This window comes from Megalopta genalis, chromosome 2 (genome assembly GCF_051020955.1).
Source record: "Megalopta genalis isolate 19385.01 chromosome 2, iyMegGena1_principal, whole genome shotgun sequence".
Lineage (NCBI taxonomy): Eukaryota > Metazoa > Arthropoda > Insecta > Hymenoptera > Halictidae > Megalopta > Megalopta genalis.
The window spans coordinates 16,838,063-16,854,776 of record NC_135014.1 but is presented as its reverse complement, the minus strand read 5'-3'; the positions used below and the strand labels follow the sequence as shown (position 1 = coordinate 16,854,776).

At 40.9% G+C, this 16,714-nt stretch overlaps 1 protein-coding gene across 4 annotated transcripts in view; it reads left to right on the top strand.

Moving 5' to 3' along the window:
- LOC117219214 (autophagy-related protein 16-1) overlaps positions 1-16,714 on the top strand; it is a 325,306-nt gene that overhangs the window by 233,782 nt on the left and 74,810 nt on the right. The window contains exon 10 of one of the 4 annotated variants that reach the window (XM_076518592.1): positions 9,242-9,720. The exons of the other annotated variants lie outside the window; for them this stretch is intronic. Coding sequence (XP_076374707.1) covers positions 9,242-9,286 — 45 coding nt within the window. The 3' untranslated portion in view covers positions 9,287-9,720. Of the gene's footprint in view, positions 1-9,241; positions 9,721-16,714 lie in introns of those variants that run through there. 4 annotated transcript variants of the gene reach the window in all.

The following is a 16,714-nucleotide window of genomic DNA, read 5'->3' as shown; positions in this document are numbered from 1 at the left end:
TAAAATATCGGGCCGCGATCGATACTAAAAATTCTGTAATTAACACGTTCCGTGCCACGTGTACCATCGATGGTACACGCTTGCATGTTTACTTAGTGAACTGAACAAATTGTTGACAAGAAATTTAGAACCGAAGAATCAATTTCCACCGCAAGAATGGGCGTTGATAAGTTTTTGTTACGTTGTTATGTGTACGAGAATTAATAATTGCACGTAATACATCAAGTTTTAGTCAAATATCAAAGTGTGAAGATTCGAGTAAAAAAGCTCGGCACGGAACGTGTTAACCCTCTCGCAAAGAGATTCGAACGCGCGAACATATTTCAAATTTATTCATAACGGAATGATTTTAATTTGGATAAAATTGCTCCGAGGTAAAACTACTACTTAGTAATGTGACGCAATTATGGTAACACGATAATATTTGAAATGTTCTTATTGAATTTTTACAAAAGTTAATTACATTATGAGATGCGAACGGGAAAACAGAATTCAAATTTATTCGCAGGTTGAAATCGATTGTACTTCGTGTAAAATCGTTTCGACGTAATATAATTAATATTGAAATAATTACAATATTCGAAATATTCTTATTCGATTTTTCGGAAATTAATTACAATATGAAACGCAAACAGGAAAGCATAATTAAAATTTATTCGTCGATTGAAGTCGATTGTACTTCGGGACAAAATCGTTTTCAAGTAAACTAATTAATAACGAAGTAGTCACGACGATACAATATTCGAAATATTGTTGGCCAACTTTTACCGAATTAATTACAAAACGAAATACAAACGGGAAAACATAATTACAATTTATTCGTAATTTGAAAACGATTGTATTTTGGATAAAATCGTTTCGAAATGAAACAATTAATATCGAAATAATTATGATAATACAAATTCGATATATTCTTATTTGATTTTCACGAAATTAATTGCAAAATAAAATACGAGAACATCGCTAAAATTTATTCCGTAAGTCGAAGCCGATTGTACGTTGGATAAGTATTGTACTTATATAAAATAATTAATCACGAAATAATTACCGTCATACAATATTCGGAATATTCTTCTCTAATCTATTTGAAATTAATTACAAAATAAAATACAACCGGAGAAACGTATTTCAAACGTATTTGCGCCGGTGGGGGCCGCGCTTCGTGTTCTAACTTCGGAAAAAGCTGTGTTTCGCGAAAGCGTTGTCGAGTCGATGCGCCCAGTGATTCAAAGTGCACATCGCGGCGAGATTCCGATAAATTACAGAAGCGGGTGATTTATTACGCGAGTCCGCGATTGAATGAGTTGAATTAAGCCCGGAGCCCGGCTGATCTGATCTCACGCTGTCCAGGAAGGTCAAACCGTTGGTCAAAGTAGTGTGTGTGTTTCCTTTTGGTTTCCGTGAATCTCGCGAATACCATGGATTACTGATGCGTAGGAATACCGAGCTGCCACTGATGCGTACACATCCGTCGTTTAGAAACACGCGCACGCGGCCGGCCCTACAGGAGGGCTTTACTGATTACTCAGTTGCCATAGAAGACAACTTTGTGACCAGCCAGGAGGTAATCACTGTGCCACGGCCAGCGTGCCCCGGGACTTTAACGACTCGCGCGGCCCTAACGATCTGACGCCGTATCATGTGGGGATACCCCGACAATACGATTTCTCCCCGCCGCAAAATCACCCCGTGCTCATCCTCATCGGTATTTTTCAATAAAGATGAGCTACGCCGTTCAACCGCTACGAGGCTCGCCGGTTTTTGCCGGCACATTCTCGCGCTATTATCGTCCCGGCTCCCGGATCTTTATGGAAATTCTGGCTTTCTTGCCGCGATCGTCGGCGAACTATAATGTGATTCGAATTGTTTCCTTCCATTTAGAATTTCCACGGTAAAAACCGCTAAAACTCCCACCAATATCCGGGGCGATCCTCTGGAGAGGATTACTTGAATCCTTTAAAGGTCGGCGTTCCTGTCTACCCCAGGAAACCATCCTTCTCGGTTAGCCTAAATGAAGCCTAGGATCATCTGTCCGATGAATGAACATTCCCGAGTTAATGAACGTTTCTTGTATTTCGCGAGAGCTAACGTTTATCGTGTGCCCTTTTTCGCTAGGAAATTTCTGCAATAAGGTGAATGTTCTAGTTGACGGGACGTCGATTTATATTATCGTTGACATTGAGCTTTGTATTGATAACACGAATGAAACAAATGCTGTTTTTGAACGTGGCATATATCGTACGGAAAATAATGTTTTAATACAGAGTAGTTCAGAAGTCTGTAAAGGAGATCTGCTTATAATTAATTTGTAGTATATAATTAATTTGTACTTCACGCTTTTGCAACGAGTAGGATATGTATTAACTCGTTAAAGGATGTCAAATTGAGAGATATTTTCTTTTTGGACAAAATTATTCGTTTAGTTTTATTAAAAGTTAACTATTTATTGCATTAATATATATATATATATATATATATATATATATATATATATATATATATATATATATATATATATATATATAATCGTAAGTATTTATATTGCATTAATTTAACTGCAAGTATTTATTGTATTAGTATGACTGTAAATATTTATTGCATAGCACATAGGTACACGTCAAATTAGAAACTCGTTAAATATTTATCTTATATGAACGTAACCTCAATTTCTTCATGGAAGTCTTTATTTAATCTTACTTAATATTCCAGTGTGTGTCTGTGTGTTGTGCACTAAGTAGTTAATTCTTAATTCTGTTCGTATTTCATTATAAACCGTACAATTAATTCTTAATAATATTCTGTATTTACTTGCATTTAAAATTATATTAATCTGTACTACCAATGAGAATATACAACGTTTTCCCTGTTTTGATAAAAATTATATCTTTCCATTCGATATTTTTATGCTTAATATATGAATTAATTGTAAACTGTTTGTCATTACACTTTGTAATTTGTTCGTAATGAGAGAACATATTCACACAGGAGGAGTTGGGTACAGGAAATAATCATGCTTATAAATTACAATCATTGAAGAATGAAAAAATGCAGAGGCAAGCTTTGCTCGGCATCGGTATGAATTTATCAACAGTTAAATGATAGCTCATAGTATAATACTGTGGGATGCTACCGTCTGCCCTCTCCGCTAGATGGATTCTCCTTTCCCGCAAGTAGTCGATCCGTCACAGTTTGTATACAGGGTGTCCCAAAATTATGGTACTCCCGGGAAACGAGGGGTTCCTGAGGACATTTGGAGTAACTTTTTCCTTAGCGAAAATGCAATCTGCCGCTTTGTTTACGAGTTATTAACGAAAAACAGTGACCAATGAACGGCGAGATGCGCTTCGAACTGGGCTTCGTGCGCTCGTTGGCTGGGCCACCTCGTGTCAGCCGAGCTCGCCTCTTATTGGTCAGTGTTTTTTCGTTAATAACTCGTAAACGAAGCCGCGGATTGGATTTTCGCTAAGGAAAAAGTTACTTCAAATGATCTCAGGAAGCCCTCATTTCCCGGAAGTACCATAATTTTGGGAAACCCTGTACATACAAACTTCGTCCGTCCTTCCAACATCCCCGCGTCTAAGACAGAGCCCACTAGTAAAATCTTGCTGATGAGTCTTCCTCTTCCTTGAATGAGTTTTCCTCCATATTCCACGATCACTCTCACGCAACATGAAGCTAGTGAACGACGTCAACACATAACCTCCACAATACAATGATTTGATTAATTTTATTCTTATATGAGTCATATAACGGGTATTGCCGTAGAACGTGATTTAAAATTTCCCGTTAATAATCGCACTTGCACCTTCTTCTTTTGTCATGCCTATTCTATTGTATTTAAAGAAAACGCTGAATTACAATGATCTGCACTCATCCTGTCGACAGCGACCATAAATTGCCTTGCCATGTTTTTACGAGCCTGCCGCGCCACAGTGCCAGTCTGGCCAGCTTCGAAAATATTTTTTAGCATTGGCGGTGAACAATGTTTGATCGCTGAATTTATCGTGAAAATTGTACAGTTGAAGGTACAACAATATCTCGATAGAAACTTTCTCTAGGCAGAAGACAAATGATCGATGACCCGATCCGCGAAACCACCGCTGGGACGCGTACAAAAGAATCGATTTTTCTTGTTCCTCTAAACCAGATGATCCCCCAATACAAAAGCATACGGGTACAATAAAGCTCGGGGCCGCTTCTGAAACGAGGATGCAAGATTCGTGGGAACATATCGATGGCTCGATCTCTCGATTAATTCGTACAAACCGGAGGCCGTCGTTTATCAAGCGGCAACGGCTGAGTGAGGGGGTCGAGGGGGGAGAGACGTGTATCGGGGCCAGAACAAACCGGAAGGCCTCGATGCTTTTAGGGTTACGAGCTCGTAAGCCATAAGTGATATAGTGCCGACGATATAGACCGGCTGGAAGATCGAAACGACAAATCGTGGCCCCGGTATCAACAAGGTGTTCCGGCCTCCGAAGATAGAGGCCCGATAAACCCGGTAAACGTTTCAACTTCCGCGCTGCCTCGCTATTATTCATCCAATTCAGAGCGCGCTCGATATCTGTGCCGATACCCCGGGCAAAACTCCGCGGAGACTTCCCCTTTCGCAGCTTTAGGCTGGCCGCGAGTAAGCAGTAACACGATTCATTCGTCTATTTGTACAGGCCCTGTGAAGCTGGCTCTAAAGTGGCCGTCCCTATCAAAGACGATCTCGAACGTCTGTTTATACGGCAACCGCGCTATCAGATACAGACTGGATTACGAGCTCGGTATCGTCTACTTAATCTTACATCGGTAACCGCGGGCCCATTTGTATCGCGTGCACCGGAGCCGCGTACCCTAACTCGCACTCTAAATACTCGCGTCCGCTTTTCCCGCGAACAATCCCACCCCCACTGACAGAAACATCCGCTCCGCCGTATCAGTTTACAAGCGAAAAAATACAGCGACTTCATCATGCTCCTGGGGGTGACTTCTCGAGATCGTTCAACTTCCTGCCGTGGCCGCAGCAAAAAGAGATTCAGAGGAACTGCGAACGCATTTGTCTAATACAAATGCTGCATGTTCCAGCTGTCTCGACTTTTAAACGTCGCATGGGGGGGGGGGCGCATTTGCCCCGAAAACAAGGAAGATAGTAATTTTATAAAAATTATTATTTATATGATTATGTAAATTGATATTATTGATATTAAATTAAATTAAATTAACAATTTGTTCATTGTTCATTGAATATATAGGTTACGATTTACTATGACTTTTCTGTACAATTCGTTTATTTCGGGCACGACTACGCAGCGTTGTGTTTCTTATTACTTGTTGTTGTTCTTCGATTTATTTTAATTAAGCGAAGACAGAATTTGATGTACTTAACATGTACTTAAATGAATGAATTTTTAGAAATTAATGAACATGTAATAAATTATACCAGAGCAAGCTTTTTTATTGCCTATATTTTTCAAGTTATATGTAGAATTAATTATGTTCTGTTTTTATTTCACTTTTTAACTATGAGTGCTGCGAGATGCAAAGTGTTCGTTTTGGTAACATTTGAAAGGGTCTTACCTTCCTTTTTAAAAAAATATTCACTGCTACTAAATACTACTATAGTTTGTCGATTTATTTATTGCATATTACCTTTTCGAATTGTTCGCATAAAGAATTATTCAAGTAAAGAATTTTTCGAATTATTGAAATGAAGAAATTTTCGAATTATTCGAATAAAGGACTATTCGAATTAAAAATTATTTGAATAGAAAATTATTCGAATTAAGAATTATTTGAATAAAGAATTATTCGAACGAATAGGATAATTTATGACGACTAATGAATTATTCGAATCAAATATTCGACTAAAAGGAATTCGACGCTTGAATAATTATCTTAGATAAGTAATTACTTATCTAAGATAATAAATATTCAATACTATAAATATATCAATATATCAATATTATAAATAAATATTCAATAATAAATATTCAAAACAATCCGAATATTGCCCAAAATTCTGGTAATTAATTGTATTATCAACTAGGAACATTGCTAAAGAAGTTACAAAATGAATAGGAATATTTAAAACCGAAGGTGAAAATTGACTGACAAGTTTCCCCATAAACATTCTCACCGACATGTACAGCTGGCACACTTTCACTGAACCCCCGTGACGAGCCAGGCCGTGAGAAGCCGGTTTAGTTTTAATTGCATCGAAAACTTCATTGGAGTCGCCTAATTCCGGGCAAGCCCAGAATCAGCCCGGATCATTCGCGGAAGCTGTTTCCAGCGACGGGGCTGGTACGCGGTGGGCGGCGCGAGAGTGTTGGGAAAAAAAAAAAAAGAAACGTTAATCCACCTTTATCACTGGGTCCGTGCAGAAAATCATCCTCGGCTCGCTTGCGTCAGAAAATTACGTCGCGCGTTGTATAATTTAACGCTGCTCTTTCGCGCGTTTCTGGCCAGGACAGGGTAGCCATGGCAACTCTGGAAGAGCGTGGTCCGGCTGCACACCGGCCGGCTGCAATTCACGCGAACAAACGTCTTTTAACCGTTATTAATTGCCAGGTATTAATATAAACGGTGAGCTTAAGGAGAATTAATGTACCCATCCGCGACTTAGCAGGCTCGCGGAAAATCTGAACCCGGCCGGATTTACGCGGTTATTCGAAAACCTTGCTCCGACCCGGGGAAAATTAGCGTTAGGTCATACACGACCCGCCGTATTATTTCCTCGGGCCCGCCACCCACAGCTTCTCCGCACAATGGCCCCCTGTTCTCGCGAGCCCCCGCTCGATTAACCTTTTAGGCACGACGCGCCACTATAGTGGCTTCCGCGGATATCATCTTTCAGAACGACACGCCGCTATAGTGGCTTTCGCGGATGCCATCTCTCTGGACGACGCGCCGCTATAGTGGCTTGCTCTAGTAGCTCACTCGCTCATCGTTTGAACCAAATAATCGTCTTCGTATGCATTGTTTCACACTTCTTTCGTCTTCGCATCGATTTATAACAGTCTACAGGGTGTCCCAAAAATGTCTCGCAATCTGGAAATGGCGGGTTCCTCGGATCGTTTGAAGCAACTTCTTCCTTTACAAAAATGTTCTCCGAGGCACCGTTAACGAGTTATTAACGAAAAACAGTGACCAATAAGAATCGAGTACGGCCGACGCGAGGCGGCCCAGCCAACCAGCGCGCGAAGCCTAGTTCCGCTCATTGGCTCGATCGCCTCGCGCCAGCTGAGCTCGACTCTCATTGGTCACTGTTTTTCGTTGATAACTCGTTAACGGTGCCTCGGAGAAAATTATTGTAAAGGAAAAAGTTGCTTCAAATGGCCTGAGGAACCCGCCACTTTCGGATTGCGAGACATTTTTGGGACATCCTGTATATGCAGTATCAGACTCTGCCGTCCAGAGAAAGTTCCTCGCGCAGAATACAGCCGTACCTAAAAGGTTAAATATAATGTTTGCCTCGTTTCGAAAACGGCCCCCCGCCCGTTCCCGGCGAACGCTGTGTCGTCTCGACGCATATTTCGGTAATTGTTTCTTCATCGTGATTTATTCGTTTCCTCGTCGCGTCGTTGTCCAACGGGAACGGAATTGATGCGAGCGCGCTTGGCCAGCTTCCATTCGATCCCGCGGACATTTAAATTGAAGAGCCGATGAAAAATTATGGTCTCGTTCGATTTTCGTTTCGCCCGCTGCCGCGATGAGTTATTCGCGATTTTTCTTTCACCGTTACAAGCTCTGTCGAGAATCGGAAACGTATGTTCCACTATTCCGAGATAATACGTCGATGATTCTGACGTCGATGTACTTTCACACAATTCAACGCGTTTATGGGTTTTACTACGTTCCCCGTCGGCAATTGGATCTCTTCGGGCTAATATTTCAGGCTTTATTTAAGCGAGGGCATTCGGGCGACAAAAAAGACCACCGGCAATTTTCCAGATAAAATTTCGAGAATACGCATTTCGATAGCATTCTTCACGAGCTGATTCGAATTATCTGCGAATTACTTTCTTCTGACAATCTACAATATTTTTTTGGTGGTAAGAAAATCGGATGAAAAAATCCGTACGCAATTCGCTTCAGCATGATGCAGACAAACTGGAATAAAAATTTCAGATCGGAAACTTTATTATTGATCGAGTTACATCGATTTTACCATTAATTATTGGAATTACGACCGTCCATGCACCTATCACAGTTCGGCAACATTTTATTCCGACGACGAATAAGAGATATAGACTTAACGAACACGTCGAGTAAATATACAATCGAACACAAATTTATCTGGATAAAAATTTATCGACCGTGGTATTAACAATTATCGCTAAAATTGAAATAACTCGGACAATAATAAAAATTGCCAGCTGAAATATTTACTGCAGCTTGTGTACATCACGTTGAAGTGAATCGGCTACGGATTTTATACGATCCGATTTCTTTTTCATAAAAAACAAATTTTTATTCTCAGAAAAATATTTTTATTCAAAAAAAAGATGGAAGAAATAAATCGATAAACGATGAATTCCATATGAATAACCGGACGAATAAATTCCTGTTCGAATAAAAAATCTTATTTAAGTGAATTCTTATTCGAGTAAAATTTCATTCGAATAAATTTTTATCTAGATCAATTTTTATTCGAACCATCGTCGAAACAAATTTTATTCGTCTTTATTGGCGTCTCAGCCGTCGTGCAAAACAATTCGCCGTATAAATCAGGGGTAAAAGCTAACTTGGACCAAATAAACAATGCTTAACTTTAGGTGGGCCGCAAAAAAAAATCAATGTTCATAGAAACAAATATTTTTATTTCGACTAGTACATTGTAATAAACACATATATAAAGTTAAATTCTGATACTTGACATCAAAAATGTTCATCTCGGGTTTGACACCTCCGGTATAAATCAACGAAACTTTAGCCTGGCATTGTAACCAAACAACTGTTCTATTATCCGAACACTCGAGTCCTCCTCGTTTAGTCCGGATGAACAGTCCCGACGATAGCAAAACGCTCGAACGTCGCGGATTTCACGACGCCGAGGGCCCTAAACTTCTGCGAACGCGGCGCGGGGCAGCATTACAATTTTCTGGACGTTACAATGAATTGATACAGCGTTCCTCGGCGCGCTCGGTGGCTGTATCAACAAGCGAAATTCCATGTCCGACCATTAATTAAGAACTGATCCGTTGCGCCATAATTTCCGGGTCTTTCATAGTCTGTCTTATCTCATTCGCAGATAAGCGTGTTTGTTCATACTTCGGGGCCGGTTACAAGCCAGTAAAACGAGGAACAGGAGCCAGCCGGCCGGGTGCAAGATCAGATCGAGTGTTGCCGGGTAATCCTGGAATCTGGCTGGCTCACGCGGCGCGCCCCTTTTTCATTCATCTTTTCACTTTCACCACCGCGTCACATTAACGCACGCAATTATTACGGCCGTTATCGCGGCATCTCTCCCTCTCTTTCTCTCTCACTTTATCTACGTTTCTCTCCCGCTCTTCCGAGCTCTCTTGTGCCGGTCTCCCGGAGGAGCAACGCGGAACGCTCGTTCCCGGTTTTTACGCTATATTAACGCATTCGCGTGCCAAGAGCCGAGGGGAGTCTTTGCCAGGCTGTGCTCTATGGCCGGCCTGTGTATGCACGCACGACTCAGTCCAACTCAACTCGGCTCGGCTCGGCTCGACTTGACTCCAACAAGCTCTCTCTCTCTCTCTCTCTCTCTCTCTCTCTCTCTCTCTCGCTCTGTCGCTGCCTACGGAACTTTTGACATGCGTGTATTTACCAACCGCACAGACTCGGCGGTTGGTAAATTGCATATCCCAATGTACGCGCTAGGGTCATACATGTCCGCCGGTGTGTATCGAGTTATCCCAGTTCCGAGCCATAGACCAGTCGTGGTTTGCCTGCTACCGCATAGTTCGCAATGCTTCTAATTCTGCCTACCTCTCCTCACTTGTCTCTCCGCTTCCGTTTACCTAACTCATTTCGCCGTCCTCGTCCATCCTTACGCGCGGCCCTCTTTCACTCTGCCACCGATTCCGCTCCGCTCCCCTTTGCCGGAGATCGGCGAGCAATCGACGGGGACCAAGGAGAATGGGAGTTACGAACCCCGGAAGAATCAAGCGAACTGTCAGCTTCTGGATTCCTCGGATCAGATGGAATCTGATCGTGGATCAGATTCGAATGAAACTCGCGGCTCGTTTTTTATGGGTATCGATAGCCGGCAACTTTAAAAACGAGCCGCAAGACTCGAGTAATCGTCGTCACCGATTCACAAATTGTATATTTTTGTGCACAGTTTGAGCGTCGATTAGGGAGAAATTACTGTTATTGAGAATTGTTGGGGAGAGCTTTCACGAACCATTTATGCTGGTAATCGGCAATTTAATGCAATTCGGGATTTAAAAGAATGTATTAAGCGGGAATAGGAGAAACTTCCACGAAGTTTGTTGAAATCGTTACCCACACAATCGAATGGTAGAAGTTATAGAAAATAATGGAGGCTCGACACATTATCAAGTACCTACATAATGCATATTTTCTTGTTATTTCTTTCAAAAATTTCATTTGTCTGCCGAGTCACTTCACAAGTGTGCTATCATTTCGCCGACCATAATTCTGACAGTTATACCAAGAAATAAAAGGGTCAATTATTATTTACATATATTATTTAATTATTACGTTTCCCGAGGACAATTTATACGAATGTCATTGGAAATTTGTAACCGTTTGCGAGTGTAAATACAGAAACTTAAAATCTTTACCGGTGTGCTATCTTTTTGTCCGACAAGTGTAATATGAAAAATATAAAAAGAAGCTAACAAATATAAGAAATAATGAATGTAAAAAAATAAATGAATATTCGTCACAGCCACGGATCAAAGATCCCGACGCATCCTCTCGAACTCCATAGCCACCAAAATTTATCATTTGAAGATCTCCCAAATTTGTTCACTTGTTATGATATGTATAAAATGACATTAAATTTTCAAACGCATCCGACATATTCTTCCTGCCACAAATGGTGTACGTAAAATTCCTAAAGATCCCCAAATGGGGACCGTGGCAGTTAATGGGTTAAGAATGTTAAGATCTAGTTGAAAGTGTAGTTCACTCTAGAAAAAACTTCAGCAAAGCATTCTCACAACTTCTATACAATTTATTAAAATCATTCAATTGGTACGATAGAGTTACTTAACACCAGATTTACTTAGCACTAAAAGCAACCGTTTTATATTAATTTATAAAAGTAACAGCAAGACGTTTATTCTGATTTTGAACGCGTGATATTGTAATATCTGTCGCAAGTAACACATATCTCGAATAAATAAATCATAAATGACTCGTTTTTTTTTAGCAATATAGTAATCTATCAATTTACTAATCAATTTACTATGCCGATACAAACACATATTTTTGTACTTATAATTCTTGCTGGATATAGACGAAACTGTTGCGAGAGAAAAATTCTACGTTTCGTACGGTTTCGCGTTTCGAAATTATCTACGGCAACGAATTTCTCAGGGTCGTTAGTTGCAGCAGATTTGAATGGAAAATTCGTTCGCGAAATGTTCCATGATTTTTGAACGTAACCCAATCCTGCATTGTCCAATATTTTCGTATTTCCTAGTCGAACGAGAAGTTACAACATAAACGGATAGAAAATACATATCATTTATCGTATTTTTACAGAAATGCTATCCCGATGTATCGCAATAGTGACACAAAAGTTTGATAGAATTGTAAAAACTTGTACAGATTCAGCAGCAGTCCCATCGAATTAAACTACATATTCGCGCGAACAAGGAAAACAGGAATTTTTAATACTTTCAACGAACGATCCCAACTTTTATTTGCATCTAATTACATTTTGTTGTCCCAGATGAACAACCGTGCCCGGTCGCTGCACGCGAGCGACGTGATCGGACCGGGGCCGAAACGTAATTCAATATTAATGTGATATCTGCGACTGAAATCCGATCGAGATGATTCTGTCGCAAGGTAAAATTTATGTCGCGGCAAATAATATAACGTTCAGATTTGCGAATGGAACAGAAGTGATTTCACGAGTCACCACCGGAACATGCTGAAAATCGAAGGAAACGTGTCGAACGTGTCGTTCAAGTAATTGAACACAAATCGTGGCAATTACGCGCGGCATGGATACATCTCGACGGAATCGTTGTAATTAATTTAAATTCTGACAGTTCAAACGCAGGATTGCAATGGAATATATAATATGTAATGAATAGGAAAATGAAACGTAGAAATGCAGTTTTTCGTACCTCAATTTGTACCTTCCATTGCCTCCATATTTACATATAATAATGCTGTATTTACGTATAATAATGCTAATAATATTCAATTAACGATATCACATTAATATGGAATTACGTTTCTGTTCCGATCACGTCGCTCGCTCGCGGCTGTTTAATTTCCTGCGAATTCTCGTTAAACCGGGCACAGTATCTTTTTGCCCAAAATTACAATTGATTGTCTAAATAAAACACCTCTGGTTGTATATCGTCGAAATTCTGTTGCGCTGTGTATATGTGCTACGTTTGATCGCTTCGCGCATGGATACAACAATTTAGTTTATTGTGTCGTTTTTACACGTGCTCTCACATTCTCGGTTTACCATTCGCACGTAGCGCGCCGCGGAATATTAAAAGCAAGAGCGCGCGCTATGTTATCATCCGCCGTAACCCTTCTGAATGATACATAATAATAATACGGCGCATTATGAACCCTGAATACTTAGTAACGCTCAAAACGGGTATGAATGTAACAACTTCGCTCTCGGCAATTTTTCTTAATTTGTTAAATTACCGTCTCTTCAAAATCGTGCGTTCTGCTATATAAGAAGGCCTCCTAATGACCGATACGGGTCGTCCGTGATTTAATCCGTACTCGATGCCGGCCAACCAACTTTTCCGCCGTACAATTACTCACGGACACGTGGTGGATGTTGATGCACGCTTACAATTAGTCATAGAACTCCCGAGAGGCGAATAAAGCACCCCTAATGAACGCGGATTCAAGGAGCGCATTATTTTCCCAATCTAATAACGATTTTCGAACGATTCAGTCTTCTTTCCAGCTAACTCTTTCATTTATTAAACCGTTGCGGACGCGTGTCCGCGGATAACCGACCGCGCTTATGATAAATTTCCGGACATTTCTCAAAGACAATAACGTTTTCCAAGTTAATCTTCGCCGGACGACTCGACATTTTTCCAGACGTTAGGAAGGCTGGTTTACCAGAGAATGCGTGAAGAACATTTCGCAGAAACATCTTGCAGTTGTTTTGATAATACAAAAATTTCTTTATTCAATATAATGATATTTAATAGCAACAAAAATAAACTAAAAGATACGCGAAGTATGAGCGAAAAAGTATGTGTGCAACATTTATGCAATTTGTATGCACTTTTTGTGCAAACTTGAAGCTAAGCCATCTGGAATGTATTTGAAATTGTTAATTAAAAATATGCATATCTGTAGAACATTTTATTATATTTTATATATTATAATTTCAATTATGATATACGGTAATAGATTTTCTTAGTGTTGTTTACAGTGAGAGCTGGTTCCTTTTATTACTTAAAATTGGTTTAGTTTTCCATAAATATTCGTTGTCTAGTTATAAAACAAAGGATACAACGGTATCTTATGTTACGTACGTTAAAAAACTGCTTGGCAATTCTCGTTCTATCAGCAGCTTCCTTCACAAAGAACGAAATATTGTATACATTATGTTGAACAATAAACAGAGCTTTCAACGTTTATATTTCCCAACGCCGCATACAATGCGAGACCTCCACAAGCTACGTGGGAATCTTTCAATAATAAATGTCACGGTAATACCTAAAATTAAAGATACCATAAAAAATTGACGCATCATTTTAAAGAAATATATTTTACTTTTTTTTTACATTTCCTGTTTTGATAGGCTTCCCCTTGAAAGCAATTCTTTTCCTCGTAAATCCACGCATTATTGTTATAATTATATTAATTATATAATTTATATATATATATATAAAATTTTATATATATAAACAATAATTGTAATTTATAATTCATATAAATTATATAATAATTATTATAATTTATAATTAATATAAATTATATAATAATTATTATAATTTATAATTAATATAAATTATATAATAATTATTATAATTTATAATTAATATAAATTATATAATAATTATATAATAATTATTATAATCATATAATTTATATTAATTATAAATTATAATTATTGTTTTTAAGCTATTGCGACTACAGTTACATGTAAAGATAAAAATAAATCTTGTTTTGCCGACAGTTTCGAAGATAACAGTGTTTTCTCTTGCTCTTGAAAATTACATTTTTCGCGCTTACACGTTGCCTGGAAACGCTCCTCAATTGTGTATTTCCCTTTACCGAAGCAACGAGTCGATGTATCCGTCTTAGCAACGACCTCGCTCAATTTTCCCTGTTTCGAGCAATTTTGCGGGGCCGGTTACTCGGGCCAGCGGAATCGATGTTACGCTTAATTATGTCCCGAGCTCGCGTGTGTTCGCCAAGATTGGCGGAGGTAGTAGGGTCGGGGAGGGGCCGGTAATCCGGCGATCCTCCATTGATTCCCCGGCAACCGCAAATTTCATCTCTTTCCCGGGGGCCACGTGTTTCGGAAATCGACGAGGAATGCGCGCCGGTAACGTCCCGGCCGGCAATTCGGCACACTGTGCGCGCTTCCTGCAATCCTCCGGCGCGCCGCTGCGGTTACGTCAGCGTAAAAATGATAATAATCGCGGCTGAAACGATGGGTCCGGGTAATAAGGATATATTCCCTCACCCCGGCCGCGATACCACACGAGCGTTACACTTAATTACGCCTTGCCCTGTCCGCCTCGTGTGCCTCGTCTCGGCTATCTTAGCGCGGCGTGTTAGCAGTAAACGCTTCGCTACGTATACCAGCGATATTAACGCGCCACGATGGTGGTCTGTCCTCTCTTCGTTTGCTATCCCGCCCCGTTTCGACCTGTCCGAGTACGCCGCGCTTCGCTGGCTACCGCGGAAACTAGTTTCGAAACGCGATTTTCCCGAGCGACCCGTGAAGCCGGCCGCGCGCCGACGGAGAAAAGGTTCTTCACGCGGCGGATTCTTTCTACGTTTATTATCGCGCCGCGCCGCGCCGCGGAACGGACGCGTTTTAATAAGCGCGGCTCCAAGGTGGCGCCTGTCAACCGGAAGCCGATCAACAGGCTCCTTCGTGTCAGCGCTTGTTAAAGCGCCGATAATGGTATGAGCGGAATGCTGTTATCAATGCGCGTTAGCTTTAACTCGAGTTCGAGCGCGAACCCTGTCGTCTGCTCGATTATGTCGATTCTTGAACCGCGGACGCTTTTGTGCGCCTTTTTCTCGAGCCCTCGACGCACGGCTCCGGCGATCATCTTTCAGATCGTTGAATGGAAAAATGTTGTTCCTTTTCTCCGATCTTATTTTCGCATGTAGCATCACCACCCGACCGGATTGTACCATGTTTTTCGGTGCGGTGGGCTCGTGACATGTCATTATTATTATTTTCCGTATGAATAAATTTTTACTTGAATAAAATCTTATTCGAACGAATTCTTATTCGAATAAAACAATTAAAATATTAAAATTAAAAATTAAAATTTAATTTAAATTAAATTTGTATTCGATTGAATATTTATTCGATAGCGTCGAACCAAATGTTGTTCATTAATCCTCTACATTTATCCGTCGTTCGACTAAAATTTCGTCCAACTCTGTTGCCCAGTCTTCGTCTCTCGAATCTCAAAATACGATCGCACAAACGATTTCACCAGGTTTAGAAGATCGTTTGCAGGGAATCATGCCCGAAAACGATCCAAAGGCACAGCAATTGGTCAGCACACGGTATAATCGGCTCCATTACCCCTCCCATAAATCCTCAGAATCTTCAATCACTTTTTCAACACACCGTACATAGTGATAGGGGGCAGGGCGGGAATCCGTGGAGGCTAAAAAACGATCGCGGACAAATTAATACGATGTAAGAGAGATTGTAACAGTCGGCGAAGTATGAGCCGCTGAGAGTGTAGGGCCTTGCTCCCGCGCAAATCGTGTACCAGCATATGTGTATGAGACAGATAACATCTTCTCGGGGGGCTAAGTGCACCTGCATCCCTGCGTCGCGGCACCGTGATGTCCCATGGCCTCAATGACCCCATCTTCTCCGTGGGTTCTGCCCTTTCTCACTCTCCCTCTCTCTGTCGCCCCCCTTCGGGGTTCCTCTCCCGTCCCTCCCGGCCCTTCCGATTGCTTCTTTTTTTCCCTCCTCCCTCTCCTCCGCGTTCCTCTTTCATCCGCTGCTACCGCATTCAGTTCCTCCTCGGTACCTACTTGCAGGCTCCATGGTTCGCTGGCTCCCCGTATCGTGCGGCTGCCTTTTTTCTTCTCCTCTCATAGTTCCATCTCGCCTAAGCGCCTCTCGCGAACGAGAGACCTGTGCACGCAGACGTGACCACGCGGATCGCGAGCCGGACAGCCGAGCATAAGTCTTTCGGCGCGGATACTGTTTCGGCGCAACGTATCTCGGAGATGGTAAAAGTACCTGCTGCGGAACGCTTTTCAGAGGGTATCATACATTTTGCCAACAATACATTCTCTTTCTGTGTACCACTTAGGTGAAATATAAATTCTATTTACCGATCATTGC